The 14,632-nt window shown below is 54.9% G+C and overlaps 4 protein-coding genes across 4 annotated transcripts; 2 read left to right on the forward strand and 2 right to left on the reverse strand.

The window, feature by feature from the left end:
• Positions 1-364: 364 nt before the first annotated feature.
• GUITHDRAFT_102548 (hypothetical protein) lies at positions 365-2,444 on the forward strand (the record flags this gene model as incomplete). Its single annotated transcript, XM_005838860.1, has 12 exons — positions 365-482; positions 533-633; positions 782-838; positions 937-1,011; positions 1,113-1,235; positions 1,397-1,447; positions 1,543-1,635; positions 1,684-1,730; positions 1,931-1,982; positions 2,038-2,103; positions 2,308-2,351; positions 2,405-2,444. The coding sequence occupies 12 exons, from the start codon at positions 365-367 to the stop codon at positions 2,442-2,444; spliced, it is 867 nt and encodes a 288-aa protein (XP_005838917.1).
• Positions 2,445-2,802: 358 nt separating this feature from the next.
• GUITHDRAFT_102549 (hypothetical protein) lies at positions 2,803-5,162 on the reverse strand (the record flags this gene model as incomplete). The annotated part of the gene is made up of 11 exons (XM_005838861.1): positions 2,803-2,883; positions 2,928-2,966; positions 3,115-3,197; positions 3,306-3,366; positions 3,562-3,648; positions 3,837-3,893; positions 3,940-4,089; positions 4,210-4,314; positions 4,481-4,589; positions 4,633-4,680; positions 4,729-5,162. 11 exons carry the CDS (start codon positions 5,160-5,162, stop codon positions 2,803-2,805), a joined length of 1,254 nt encoding a protein of 417 aa, XP_005838918.1.
• Positions 5,163-6,019: 857 nt separating this feature from the next.
• Positions 6,020-11,174, forward strand: GUITHDRAFT_134255 (hypothetical protein; the record flags this gene model as incomplete). The annotated part of the gene is made up of 28 exons (XM_005838862.1): positions 6,020-6,058; positions 6,195-6,329; positions 6,380-6,432; positions 6,484-6,539; positions 6,616-6,652; positions 6,700-6,798; positions 6,849-6,918; positions 7,059-7,133; positions 7,464-7,543; positions 7,746-7,819; positions 7,874-7,926; positions 8,048-8,102; positions 8,145-8,241; positions 8,299-8,340; positions 8,395-8,441; positions 8,653-8,683; positions 8,756-8,801; positions 9,018-9,057; positions 9,106-9,140; positions 9,185-9,235; positions 9,282-9,323; positions 9,558-9,656; positions 9,831-9,954; positions 10,137-10,202; positions 10,422-10,641; positions 10,702-10,831; positions 10,992-11,044; positions 11,096-11,174. The coding sequence occupies 28 exons, from the start codon at positions 6,020-6,022 to the stop codon at positions 11,172-11,174; spliced, it is 2,028 nt and encodes a 675-aa protein (XP_005838919.1).
• Positions 11,175-11,449: 275 nt separating this feature from the next.
• GUITHDRAFT_161474 (hypothetical protein) lies at positions 11,450-12,049 on the reverse strand (the record flags this gene model as incomplete). The annotated part of the gene is made up of 2 exons (XM_005838863.1): positions 11,450-11,713; positions 11,767-12,049. 2 exons carry the CDS (start codon positions 12,047-12,049, stop codon positions 11,544-11,546), a joined length of 453 nt encoding a protein of 150 aa, XP_005838920.1. The 3' UTR covers positions 11,450-11,543.
• Between the last annotated feature and the right edge of the window lie 2,583 nt (positions 12,050-14,632).

Raw genomic sequence — 14,632 nt, forward strand, 5'->3', positions numbered from 1 at the left:
TCAAACCTCCGAAGTTTCTCACCCACCAAACTTTCTCACCCGCCTGTCCTTTCGCAAGCCATGCAGGAGGGATCCGCAGGTTCGACTCTCTCGCCCCCACGCACGAGCAAGACAAGACCTCTCCTCGTCCTCCTCTCGCTTGCGACGTCTGTCTGCCTGCTCCCATCATGCTCTTGACGCCCGTCTGCCTGCCTGCTCCCCCTCGTTGCTCCTCTTCTCCTTGAGCTTCTTCTGACCTGCACCTTGATCTTCTCCTCGCGTCTTCCTGGTGCTCGCCCCCTTGTGTTGTCTCATGGTGGGAGAGCGATGCTGCGAGTCTGGTCGAGACCTCCCTCCTCTCGTGTCCTGACGGCGGCTGTCATGCATGGATCAGCCGCTCGCATGCGACATTCCGTCGTTGGCTCAGCTGGGACTGATGGACCATCTGGCAGGTGATCCCTTCCAGAGCCTGAGAGGCGAAGGGTCCGAAGGCTCGATCATCGGTAGGGGAGGGAGGATGGGAGGCAGAAGAGAGGCGTGACGCTTGCTGCAGGGCCTGCGACCCTCATGCTGTGCTGCGTGTGCTGCTGCTTGAGCTTGCTGATCGCGTACATCATCTGGGCGCTCGTGACCATCTTCGTGACCTTCGGGCGAGTGACACGAGCGAGAGAGGAGGGGAGAGAGCGAGCGAGCGGAAGGAGGGAGGGAGGAAGAGGGGGAGGGAGGAGGGGGAAGCAGGAGAGGGAGGAGAGGGAGAAGGGTTGGGTGAGGAGGGAGGGGAGGCTGACTGTAAGGGGTGCAGGTCTACATCGAGCGCGTGCGGGCGAGCTACAACATCTGGGCTTTCTGTCTCACAGCGGTCAGAGGAATAGAGGGAGACGAGAGGGAGAGGAAGAGATGGAAGGAGGGCAGGAGGAGAGACGGAGAGGAGAGGGCACTGGCTCTGACGGTGTGCAGGTGGTGATCATGCCTTTGATCGGGTTCATCATCTCGTTGACGAGGAACAACAGAGAAGGAGCGTCGATCCTGCAGGTAGAGGATGCGGCATGGGCGGCATGGGCAGAGCGAAGGGAGGAAACGGGACGGGGGACGCGAGGGGGAGGGGGAGGAGAGCAGGCTAATGAGGAAGGCAGTTTGCGCTAGCGATGGTGAACCTGGGCATCTCGGTGTGGGGCATGTGGCTTTGGGCGTCGATCAGCAACAACTGCTGGACGTACTTCGAGAGCAGCTTCTGGGATCTGGCGCTGCTGTTCAAGGTAAGGAAACGGAAGGACGAGGCGACGGAGAGGAACAAAACGAGAGCAGGAAAGACGAGAGGAGGAAGAAGGAGAGGAGACGCGGGGGAGGAGGGAAGAGGAGCAGGAGGAAGAGAGGGGGAGGAGGCGGGACATCGCCGAGAGTAACCAGGCGACGGCAGATCAACGTCATCTTGCTTGCGATTACGTTTTTCATGACGCTCTGCGTGATGGTATGAAGAGGAGGGAGGCGCGGGAGGCGCTGCACGGAGGAGGAGGAGGAGGAGGAGGAGGAGGAGGAGGATTTGACAAGAGAGCGACTGGGCAGTGCATGGGGATCATGTTTCTCGGGTCGTCGATCCCAGGGTCGACGGACAGCGGATACCAGCGGATGCCGAACGAAGACGATGACAAGGACGAGGTAGAGGAGGGTGGAGGAAGAGAAGACGACGAGCTGACGGTCAGGCAGGCTTTGCGGTCAGCAGCGTCAGCGGGCAAGACAGACGAGGTGTGGCGGTAGAGGATCAGAAGGGGGAGGGCGAGAACGAGGACGCGAGAGAGGAGCGGAGGGAGGAGACGGTGACGGGCGTGTCGGGGGAGCAGGTACGGCGGCTGATCAAGGAGGGCGCTAGGCTGGAAGCGAGGAACAAGAGGGGCTGGCAGGCGCTGTGAGTAGCCCGGGAGGAGGGGGGAGGAGGGGTTGAGGCGTGGGGCAGGCACTGTGCGGCATCAAGCGGGAGGAAGGAGATCGTGGAGATCCTCGTAGCGGTGAGGGAGGGAGGAGGGGGAGGAGAGGAGGCTGATGGGGACGGGGTGTGCGCAGGCGGGGGCGGACATTGACGCGGAGACTCAAGACGGGGAGACGCCGCTACGGCTGGCGAACGGACATGTGAGACAGGGGAGGGGTGGGGAGGAGAGATATGAGAGAGGGGAGGTGAAAGGGGTACCGGAGAAAGGAATCGTACTGGAAGGGGAGGGACGGGGGGAGGGGGGGGTAAGGGGAAGGGAAGAGGGGGGGGTAAGGGGACGGGAGGAGGGGGGCCCGGGTAAGGGGACCCGAGGCTTCGGTGTGAACTGATGGATGGGTGGACAGCCTGACGTGGAGGACATCCTGCGGTCGCTGGGGGCGAGAGACAGGTGAGAGGAGGAGGGGAGTGGTAGAAGCAGAGAGAATGACGGGTGAGGGGCAGCATGGCGAACGCACAGGCGGCGACTCAAGAGTTCGTGTAAGAGAGGGAGGTTCAGAAGACTGGATGAAGGATGTTTTAACGTCGTCGTCGTGAAAGAGGAGGAGGAGGAGGAGGAGGAGGAGGAGGAGGAGAGCGAGAGAGATAGTACTGCACAGCATCTTTTGTATCCCCTCGTTCTCTTCTTCTCTACTGCTCGTCACGTTTCTGCTAGCCGAATTGTACTATATATAACTTTGTGTTGATTTTATCGATCTGCAAAGAACGTCGAAGGAATCCTTCATGTGAAATCCTCGTTGAATGTCTTTCCTACCCGTCCTACCCTATCCCTTCTTCTTCCTCTCTCCGTCAATTCCCTCCATTCCCTCCTCCCTCCTCCCTGCTTCCTGCTCTTCATCCTGCTACTCTTGCAAGTGGTTCCTTTCAAGCTCGATCGAGGAGCTCCACTCGCTCCAGCCAAGGGGCTCCGACCTGAACCTCACCTGCGCAAGTTTCTCAGCTCAGCCAGCTGGACTTGTCTGCCTACTTGTATCATCTGCGGGAGATCCTCCTCATTGATCTTTCCCTGCGGGGAGAATGAGAAGGCAGGAGGGAGGAGGAGGAAGCAGTGGACAAGGGAGGAAGGAGGAGTTTAACCAGCAGGGAGGAGAAAGGATTCCAAAGGAAAGGAGGAAGAAAATTGAAAGTTGAGGGTAGGTGAGACAGAAAAACACCAGATGCCCCCCGAAGTGATGGCCTGACATCTCTCTTGTTTTCTCGTCGTCATGTAGGTCTTGCGAATATGTTCTCCACTCTCCTGATGCAACACCTTTCAGTCCTCTTCCTCTCCTCCTCCTCCTCCTCCCCTCCTCCTTATCATCAGCATCATCATCATCATCATCATCATCATCATCATCGTCGTCACCCGTCGCAGCGTCAAGTTGCAGGGGAGGCTGTTGCTTCTGTGCATTCCCCTTGTATCTGATCTGAAAATGAAGATGAAGGTGAGAAACTGCCGCAGAGCAGAGGAGGCAGGCAAGCTGGGAGGGAGGGAGGGAGGGAGAGAGGGAGGGAGAGAGGGAGGAAAGAAGAGAACGAGGGAGGTTGGAGGCCAGTAAGGAGATGGAGATGGGCAGGAGCAGCTGAGAAAAACATCTGTCATGTGAAGATGAGGGAATTACTTGACAAGCAAACTTGGTCGAGGGCCAGTTGGGCTTGTCAACACGGAAAGTGACCAGCGCTCTCCACTTCTCTCTGACCTTGATGACCTACAACCTCGTGAGCACAAGGAAGAGGCGAGGAAGGAGAAGGGGAGAGAGTCGTGGAAGAGGAAGGGGGAGAGTTGTGGCACAGGAAGGGGGAGAAGAGAGGAGCAGCAGTAGGCAAGCAAAGAGAATGAAGACGAGGACGAGGAAGAGGAAGAGGAAGACGAGGGCAAGGAAATGGAGGGGCAAACCTCCGCGATCGCAAATTCTGTAGGTATGGAGCTGGGAGAGAAGAATCGCTCTCGAGCCTTACGGTGACTTCAACGTCACACATCGCTCGCAGGCATCAGGTACCAGCAGAGCCTGATTCCTCGCATCGCTCGCCCTCTTCGCCACCTCCCCCTCCTCATCCTCGTCCTGCTCGTTCCCCATCCCGGCCTGTTCGTCTTCCGCTATCCCCTCCTCCTTTCTCAAGGCTTTGAGCTTTGCCTCCTCCTCCGATGCCTTTGAGAGGGAAGAGGTGACCAGCGGAAACGAGAAAGAAGCAGGAGGGGAGGAGGAGGGGCGATGAACGACAGAGAAGAGAGGGGAGGGGAGGGGAGGGGAGGACGGGGCACGTTTCACCTTGTCGTAATGAATGTAGTTGTTCTTGTGCACGAAACTTCTGTCTGATCGATGCAGATAATGGAGTTGAATCTGACGGTAGAAATGCGCATAGTAAAAGAGAAGCTGCAAACAATCATCAACGTTGCCTTCCTCTCTTTAGCCAACATCCTGTCCTCCATATTCCCTTCTCATCCCCTCCCCGTAATCCCTTCCCCCCCACCAACTCTTCATCCTCTAACTCTCCTCTCCTCTCCTCTCCTCTCCTCACTCCATCCACTCTCTTCTTCACCTGATCGTATCTCCCATCATAACCTCCAGCAGTCGCGATGGAGTACTGCCGGAGGAGGTGAAAGATACACTCAGCGGTCGACAGGAAAGCTTCTCCATGCGCGTGATATCTGTGACATGCTCAGCTGCATTCGGCACCCGAGGGGTCAAGACCTCCAGAAAGTTGTTTGTTCAGCTGCAATCTTGACATGTGGCATGCCGCTGCCGTCACGTTCACTCCCCTCTAACGCCAACAAGTCTCTCCCTCACCGGAATCTTTCATCTCGCAGGATCTGGTTGGTGGTCAACCACGTGCTGTCGATGACGAAGACTCTCTTGATCCCCTCCCACCTCATCTCACTCGCCTCCACCGCATCCTTGCTTGGAAACAGCAGCAGCGAGTCCTTGTACGTCCCCCTCCTCCCTCCCTCCTCCTCTCCTCCCTCCCCCGCCCCTTCCTCGTCTGCTTCAGGGAGGGCAGGGTAGGTGAAGATCTCAACGTCGGGGGAGGTGAGGCTGACGTGTGTGGCCGTGCTCTTGCTCTTGTTCTCCCGCGCATGGCGAACTATCGCAACCTGGAACGGCAGCGCGACTGAGGGGACGAGCGACGCGTCGCCCACAGCGCGCGTGCATTCCTCGCAGTAGTACTTCTTGGGAGCCTGACAGGAGGGGCATCCGTGCTTCTGGTTCCGTAGCGCCTGCATGGAAGGAGGAGAACAAGGAGTGGAGCAGGAGGAGGAGGAGGAGGAGGAGGAGGAGGAGGAGGAGGAGGAGGAGAGCCCGTCAGTCTGAGCATGAATGTCCAGCTGACTTTCCCACCTGCCTCTCAAACGCCTCGCTTCTGAGGTCCCACAGGAGAGACTCAACAAGGTGCCTCGTCCCCGCTCCTCTATTCTCGTCTGCCAGGTCGTCCACCCCCACCCCCACCACGAGACGAGCTGCTGCCTTCTTCTTCTTCTGACCGCTGCCGCTGCTGTTGTCCTGTGCCTGGAGGAGAGAGAGTCAGATCCCCTGGGAGAAAGAGGGGTAAGGCTGGGGAGGGGGTGAGCCGGTGGGAGGGGGGAGGCTGGGGAAGTTTGCTCCTGTCATGCTGCTCACCTTCGGGCGTTTCATCTCGGAAGCATAGTGTGAGTTGCCTCCCATCACGGCGGCGATTATGTCAGATCCTCTTCATCCTCTTCCTCTGTCTCTCCTGCCATCATCGTTACCGGAGATGAGCAACAAACACGATGCCTCCCCGCCTTGTACAGATGATTTCATCTCCCCGACTCTCCTCCTTGATCCTGCCTATCCCCTTCCCTCCCTCCTCTCAGCCCCCTTGCTTGCACAACCTCCCTCGTCTCTCCTCCTCTTCTCATTCATGGTCTTCCTCCTCCCTTCCCCCCCCCCCCCTCCCCCGGGTCCTCGTCCTACAATCGTCCACATCCCAGCATGCCCACATTTCCGAGGCCGCAATATCTGTAACCGAATACAACGGTTGCGGTGTAACGGAGAAAACGGTCGCGCCAGCATGGATTCGCCGTGGCAAAGGGCGCATCATGGGAGGCGCCTGCTGTCTTCCATGTCGCCTGTCCTCCTCCTCCTCCTCCTCCTCCTCATCGTAAGAATCTCTCACCTTCATCGCCTCGCTCGTCGTGCCATGCTGCATCGTCACTCGTGCGCGATATCCCTCGAGTACTTGCGATCCTGTCCCCTGTGCTCTTAGGGTTTCATGCCTGACGAAGCTGATGATCTAGGAGGTAGTTCCGGGAGAGAGAAAGTCTGCCATGACATCAAGCGCTAAGATCGCGTCAGAGCGCTCGCCCTTCAGCCGGCTCATCATGCAGTTGAGGGGGGGTCGGCGGTCGGACCACCTTCCACGTTCGTTCAAGGTGCGCGAGCGCGGGATGCTGATGGAACGTTGGGATGACGTTGGACACAGAGAGCGTTGCGGAGGCACACGAAGTCAAGGTTGATGGAGGAGAAGAAGAAGAGGTTTGAGCTGCTTGCCTTGTCTCGCCGAGACGGGTTACCGAGTGCTTGAAGGGGGAAAGGGCTCGACGCTCTGATAGAAAGGCTCAACGCAACCAACAAGCTACCACGTGAGATGACGACTAGTTGCAGTCTCGCTCACTTGAGAACCCTGACTCTCGTGCTTTCTCGATCCCTGCTCGGCAGCACCAGAGACCGAGGAGGTCGAAGCACCAAGGACATGGTAACTGGTGAGAGGGTGGAGGCAGCAGGAGCTGAGTGGAGCATCAGGTGGTGGAAACCCTTGATGGAAGATGATCCTCCCGACCTGAGCGTACTCTTGGACAACGACCCTCCTCCTCCCTCCCAGCGTCCCCTCGGCCCCGACGGGTGACAGACGTTGCTCGCGATGATGCTTGTCTGAGAGAACTGGAAACCAGCAAGCCGGTGTGCGCCAACTACGATCACCTTGCGAAGAAGATGCGAAATGTCGAGCCCGTCCAAGAGGAGGTCCATGCTCTCCTGCTCCCTTCACTCCTCTCCTCCTCTGCACTGTCTTCCTTCCCCTTCCTCCTCTTACTGCTGTCTCGTGTGCTTTACCAGACCACCATATCTCTGCTGATTCTGATATTTTCTTCGTCCCCCTCCAGCTCTGGGCCGCCTGCGGCTGCTACGCGTTTGACGATCCTGTGGATCGGACTTACTCCAGGATTGACATACCAGAGGTATGGTGGTCGTGATCGTCATGAAGGGTCAGGGGAAGCAAGCAGGGAAGAGGATAAGGTGGTTGTGGTTGTGGTGAGAAAGAATGTCAGAGATAAGGAGGAAGAGGAGGTAGAGGAGGAAGAAGCAGGGCAGGGAGGAGAAGGAGGGGAGGGGGGGGAATGATAGTGGCGAGCGTAGAGGGGAATTTCGTAGGAGGGAGAAGGTTGGACAGAAAGTTCGATCTTTTAATCAAAGCGAGAGCAAATGGTGGAGCGATACAAGGTGGCTGGGGCGCCGGATGAATTCTAAATATTTGTCTCTCAATTGCATCCTATGACATGTGCGAACAGATCGTACGATGTCTGAAAGAGGGAGCGGATGTGAATATGGGCCATCCCTTAGATCGCAACAACACGCCGCTGCATTACTTGTGAGTTGGAGGGCGCGAGAGGTCTTGTTGAGAAACCTTGTGGCGAATCTGTCGTGATCGTTATGATCCACAACTTGAAGTAGTCATGGAGCTGTGTTTGTGTTGCGACGCACCTTGTTGTGTCGCACCATGATGGAAAAGAAGTCATGTCAGCACGATTCATGTCTTGGGCTCAAGTTCTGCCTGTGAAGTTGGATCCCAGGTGCCGAAATGGATCTGTCGAGGCGATCGAGACGGTGATAGCGCATGGAGCGAATGTTTCAGCCATCAACAATGGTGACGATGTTTGTTTGAGCTTCGAAGATTCGACCATGAAGGGGTGCAATACAGGTTTGATGCAGTGGACTCCGCTACACGCGGCTGCATACATGGGGATGGTGGAGGTAGGGGGGCCACTATCACTTCTCAACACTCTGTTCATCTCGACAACTTTCTCCTGTTCATCGCTCACCCTCGCTGAGCACTCTCCCTTGTTCAGCAGGGATGTCTGAAGTCACTTGACAGGCCGTGCAAGTGTTGGTCAAGCATGGAGCCAACGTGACCTGCGTCGATGACGACGGTTGGATGCCAATTCACTTGTAAGGATGGAACCGTCTTGAAGATCAGAGGTTGACAGCGAACTTGAACAGTGCGAGCTACGGGGGTCATGCGGACGTTTGCAAAGTTCTTGTTGAGCTGGGGTGTCCAGTGGACATCAGGTGGGGAGATGAAGATTCCTGCAAGGTTGACGGCAAACTGATTAATCTTGCTCGCAGATTCCCCGAGTTTTCTTGGTCCGCACTTCACATAGCGGCCAGGTGTGAAGATGACGATATCAGTGTGACGATCCGAAATGAACATGTTCGCTACAGCCGAGGGTTCCCCGACGTCTGCGTGACGCTCATGGAAGTCGGAGCCGGTGAGAGAACGCTTTCCCTTCATTCCCATGCTGATGTCTCAACGAGCAGACTGGCACGCGAAGGACTTCTTGTTTCATGTTGGCTGCTCGCCTGCTGAAGGGCAATAACGAGATGTGTCACAGGACGCCTTTGACGTGGCGAGCAAGTTCGGAATGCGAGGTCTGCCATTCTTGTGCCCCGCTGCGAGACTTTTGCTAACGACATCGAAAGAATGCTCGGCGATCTTCAAGAGCAAGATGAGGTTGGCGCGATCCGCTTGTTGTCGTGAATCTCCACAGCGGCGCTGACCTTGTCAAACCTGATGCGACCGCAGGGAAGAATCGATCTACGACCTTGAATGCCTCGAGACCACCATCGAGGTAAGAGGTTGAGATTCCACCGGGTCGTTTTGACCCATGACTGCCCCTCGGTTTGTCAAGCGTTGACTCCATTCCTCTCCGCCCGCCCCAACCCCCTCGTTTCCTGTCCCTTGCTATTCTGCCTTTCTGTCTTTCCCCCTTCTTCTCCTCCTTCTCTGCCTTGCTACCTTTCTCCCTCCTCCGCTTCCTTTTTCGCCCCCTCCCCTCCTTCTCCAGGGAAAGAAAGTCCTTCTTGTGGTATCTGGGCAGTTTGCAGGTAAGAACCGCAACTCCTTGGTATGCAGCTGAAGTCTGCTGCTGCAAGGAAACGTCTACTCCCACGTTAGTGACCCGGGGAAAGTGAGCGAGGACGGAACGCGCGCGTGTCCTCTTCGTGTTGACAGGAGGTGCAGGAGGAGAGTCAGTACCTTGGGAGGTTGAGGATAGAAGATCATGTTAGTCTCCCCTCCTCTCCTCGTCCTCCTCTTAGCTACGATGCAGACCATAGATCCTTCTATCCCTGAAGAGCAAGGCTGTCAACAGGTTTCATGCACCCTCCCTCTCATTTTCTCTACCATCCCATCCTCTTGCCCCATTCTTGTTCATCTCCCTGCCTGTACTTCCCTCAATCATCTCGTCTATCGTCTCTCTGCCTCTCCTCTCCTCTCCTCTCCTCTCCTCTCCTCTCCTCTCCTCTCCTCTCCTCTCCTCTCCTCTCCTCTCCTCTCCTCGCCTCTCGTGTTCCGATCATGGCAGGTCTAAGAATTCTCCATCCAGGTCGACGATGACGAGGAAATGCCCGAGCCTCCTGACTGGGCTTATCACACCGATGGGACCCCGTGGGAGTACACGATGAGCCTGATGGAGGAGATTAAGGTGGGAGAAGGAAAAGGAGAGCACGGAGCACGGAGCACGGAGGGAGGAAGGAGACGGGCGGGGGGAGCGAGGAGGGAGACAAGAAGGAACGAGGATAGATAGAGGAGGCAGAAGGGAGGGGAGAGGCAGGAGGCAGGACGATGATAGTTGGAGGAGGTAACGAATTTGTATCAGGTTGAAGGCGAGAAATATCTGTTGGAAGCCGGAACAGCTGCCGTATACCAGTACAGGAAACCTCACAGATTTCTGGGGCTTCTAAGGAAGGACAAGACGATCGATTTTGGTGCTAGAATGCCAGGTGAGTGTGAAAGTGGTGGTGGTGGTGTGGTGGTGGTGGTGATGATGATGGAGATGGAGATGATGATAATGGATATGGAGATGATGATGATTCCGAGAAGATGAACAATGATTTACATGATGATGAGAGGGAAGTGGTGGAAGATGATGAGGATGACGATTGGAGTGAGTTTGAGCATGCAGGATGGGGCGATACTCCATTCAACGTCCAAGAGCCCATGATGCCGGGAAGACCTAGTTTTGTGATAGGTAAACGATTTCACACTGACTGCATTCAATGGGTTGATGAAGAAGTTTGGAGGAGGAGAAGGGGGAAGGGGCAGGAAAGGGGAAGAAATCTGATGATGACGGAGAGGGGAGGAAGAGGGGGGAAGGAAGAGGGTAGTGGAACACCACATGATCGGGATGGGGGTGGGTGGGGTTGAAGGCAAGAGGAGGAGGAGTGCGAAAGAGCTGAGAACGTCTCAGGGAAGCTGAATGGATCCATTGACGCGGCTCGTCAGTACAACAAGAAGCTGCACGAGGGGCCATGGAAGGTGAAGTCCGAGGACGCTGCGTTGCGTCTGAATCATCGCACAACCCAGAAAATGCACGAGTACGGCATCTTCAAGCTCAACGTGGACGGAATCTCGAGTTATCCGCCCGAGTGCGAGGAGGGGCAGCCCTGTCCTTCGCTGGAACCTTCGAGGTCAGACCGCCGACGGGGCTGCGGCTGCTCCTCCGACGTGCTGATGTGATCCCCTCGCAGCAGGAAGAAGAGCTCGAAGAAGAGCTCCACGGACCTCATGGAGCTGGATGAGAGTGACGAGGTAAGGAAGCCCAGAAAGATCAAAGGCCTCGGGCCGAAGACCCCCCCGGCGAAATCCTTTGAAGATCAGGTGATGGCAGTTCTTCCTTTCCTCCCATCCGTGTGTTGCCTGTGATGCTCCTGCGTCATCCTTCTTCTCCTCACTTCGTCCTCCTCTTTTCCTTCTCCTTCTCCTTCTCCTTCCCCTCCCCTTGCCCCTCTCTTTCGACTCGCTAACTAATGGCCCGCAGCTCGCAGACGCCATGTGGGAGATCAGGTCCAAGGAGCTGCAGCGCAGTGTAAGGTGACCGCACAGGATGCTCCGCGTCCGAGCTGAACTGAATGCGAATGTCAGGTATGAGGCAGTCGGTGAAGACGTCGTTGGCATACGACAAGACAAGCACCCTTTGTGGAGGAAGACAGCGTGCAAGTGAGCAGCATCGCGCGATCTCCTTCACGTTCTGATCTCTTGGATCTTTAAAGGTGTCTGCACTGTGAAGATCTGCGGAAAGGAAAGACAGGTAATGACTCCATGGACCGCATGTTGGACCTGATGGAAGGGGAAAGGAATTATTTGTCACTGCCGGCACTGCTTCCTGGAAGGGTATTGGGTCGCCAAGGTGACAAGCTTCATCCTCTCTCTTCTCTCACCCGCACATGCAGTATCCGAAGGTGGTTCTATCAGATTTGGTTTGAACACAAACAGTTTCCATTTTCTTCTTGTTCTTATGTACAGAAAGAAAGATATCTACACCTCTCACAGAATACAACATTATGTTACAGTCACATCAGCGCCTCACAGCTCACATATCATCTGGTGACCCCACATTGCGGGGTGCACAAGAACGCGATATGGCTGAGAAGAGCTTGCGATCTCCCGGCGACATGGCTTTCTTTGGGGGTTCGCACGCAGTCCAGCTGCACTTGTCGCTCTTGGACGCTTGGGGATGGAGCAAGAACGAGGCGAGAGAACCTGAGAGGAGACGTCAAGTCCTGCCCTCCAGCATGCGAAAATGAGGATCTTACCGACGATGTCTTGCTGGTGATGGTTGGGGATGCTGTAAGAACCCACAATCATTCTTGCGAACCTGCTCACTGATTTCTCAAAATCGTCCTCCGACGATCGGAGGAATGCTGGGCGATTCGCTCCATCGTTCAAGCTCATGCTCAAACGAGTGAGGGGGACCTTGTCTGCTCGCACAGACTTGATGTGGATGGCAGGGACGAAGCAAAAGTCTTTCTTTGCCGACCCACACGAAATGCACAGCGACCAAAGGATCGCGCAGACAATCAACTTAACAGCACGCATGGCAGAGGAGGCAGTGAAAGTGAAGAGCGAGGCTCGATGATAAGAAACAAAAGACTTGAAGAAACTTGAAGGGACTTGATCCTGTCATCAGGCATACGTCACTCCCTGCCACAAATTCAAGCTTTCGATTTAAACAACACGAATGCACTTCTAATTTCACATTTTGAAAGTCAGCATGTGCAGAAACAGAAAAAGCATATTCGCATCTAAATCATTTGTATACGAGTCTCGACGAGCCGAACTAGCAGCGCATCTCGACTTCCGACTGACCTAGAGGCTGAACGGATCGATGACTCCGCCATTCCTCATTTATTTGCTTTGCTTCTATCACTGCTCTCATCTCATCTCACCCTCCCACGAGCACGTCTCCTCATTCCTTTCGCAAGCTCTTCATCTTCTCCAGCCATATATTCCCTTCCAACCCCTCCCCTGTCCATGCCGCTGCTTCCCCCTCCTTCCTGCCGTCTTCCCGTCTACCATCTTAATTTCCCACTCCCGCCCTACCCCTACCTGACCGTCTACCCCTACCCCCTGCTAGACTGAGTTGTGTCTACCCGTTGCACTCACCCCACCCCCCCGGGTTCAACAAATTCCAAGTACCCCCTCAGTCCAAGGCAGTGTACCCACCCATGTACAACAATTCATGATACCCTCACCCCCAACTTACACCTTACTTGAACCCGTGTTTTTCAATTTTCACCCACCCCCACTGGATTTTGCAGGACCACCACTCACAGATATCTACCCCACCCTTCTGAATCCAATCAATGACCACCCACCTTCTAGACTCTCGGCTACAAAATCACCCCCTCTGACCCCACCTACAGATTCAAATTTTCTTCACCCCTACCCCCCTCAACTACACACCATGACCCCACCTTCCCTCCAAAACCAATTGCTCCTACACGTCATGGGTGGAACGTATCAGCCCTTAGGACCCCCACCCTCATTTCAACATTAGCTGTTAGGGGACCCCACCGTCAAAAACTGCAGTATGGATCACCCCTACCCTCGAGATGTCACTACTGATAAGAGGACCCACCCCTGAAGATGACCCCTGACATTACCCCTTGCCTTCTTGTACCCTGCCTTTCGACCGCATGTAAAGACAAGGGGTGGAGCCATCGGCCCACCATTGGTGAGTGAGATGCACCCCCCCACCGAGGGCGATGGTCAACAAAGCCTATACAAGCTCTGCTTTTTCTCTAGTGAGATAATAATCAATTCACCCTTACTCTTCACCATACTGCTCATGACTGCTACATGAAATTGACCCCCCTATACTACCCTCTCCACAATCGCACAACCAAAAAATACCACCTACCCGTACCTACTATTGCTCATGGGAGAATATCTGTATACCCCAAGTATGTGGTTATTTTATATATCATCATAATGAGTTTGCCCTTACTCTTTACCTTCTCTTTCAGAGCTTCTTGTGGCGACTCCCAACCCCTACCTCGAGCGACAAATATACTACCCCCACCTCCCTCAACAAATTCCTCATTGCGTTGTCCTGTGAATAAAACCCTACCTTCCCTCACACCACCCCTACCGTACAAAGGCCCCTTCCACGACATTGGACTACCCTATGTGTACATACCCCCACCTACCCACTTTGCCCCCCCAGGTTGTCATGGTGTAGTAAAGCTGGGGCCGGTACTTACGACCCCAATATAGACCTCCCTGGATTGTTGGTCTTATCATCATACATATGTCCTACAGGCAGGTTTCCTAACACACTTGGTCTTAGAAAGATGCTACTTCGTAGCACTGGTGACAATATGGGAGGGGGTAGATAAAATAGTCCGGATGCTTCAGATTACATGGGCTAGTGTATCACATGGGTACCAGGCAAGGAGGGGTAGTCCTCTAACTACCCCTATGGTGGGGTTCTCGAATGGCAGAGATTACAATCTTGAGATGGTAGGCGTAGCTCTTCCTAGGACCAATCTCACAGTATCTTGTTACGGCGAATAGGCTGACTTGGTATTATCACTCAGCTAGCAAGGTCCTAGGATGTAAGCGAGATTCAGCCAGATGAGGTCAGCAGCTCAGAAAGTTAGGGGATGGCCCGACACACAGACACTTCCAAAGAGCAAGTCCGCCTCGCCCCGACTTGAACATGTGAAACATGCATGCACTGCGTGCGCCGGCGGCGAGCCGGTATGGACATCTCCGCAGGTCACTTTCAAGAGTTTCAGTTGAATACATCAGTTGAGAGTGGATCGGATGTCAGCGACTTCTAGACCTCAGAAAGCAGTTCATGATATCGGGCGCATTACTCAACTGTCAACAACGAGGAGGGGCCCAGTGAAGTCACTTTACAAAATCACTTTTGACAAGCAGATTGTTCTTGATATCTCGCCTGATCTTTTCAGACAATGGAAACTTCGGGAGAAAGATGGAACAAATCAAGCAAGCTAGCAGGTGACTATCGCGATGGGAAGGCAATTTTGAAAATGAAAGTTTTACACCACAGCTTAGCGAAATACTGCCACTGCAGTGTATTGCAGTGTTGCCGTCAAATTGAGGTAATTCGCGTCCAGTCAAGCTACTCTGCACGAAAGAATAGGCATTTGC

This window comes from Guillardia theta, assembly GCF_000315625.1.
Source record: "Guillardia theta CCMP2712 unplaced genomic scaffold GUITHscaffold_10, whole genome shotgun sequence".
Lineage (NCBI taxonomy): Eukaryota > Cryptophyceae > Pyrenomonadales > Geminigeraceae > Guillardia > Guillardia theta.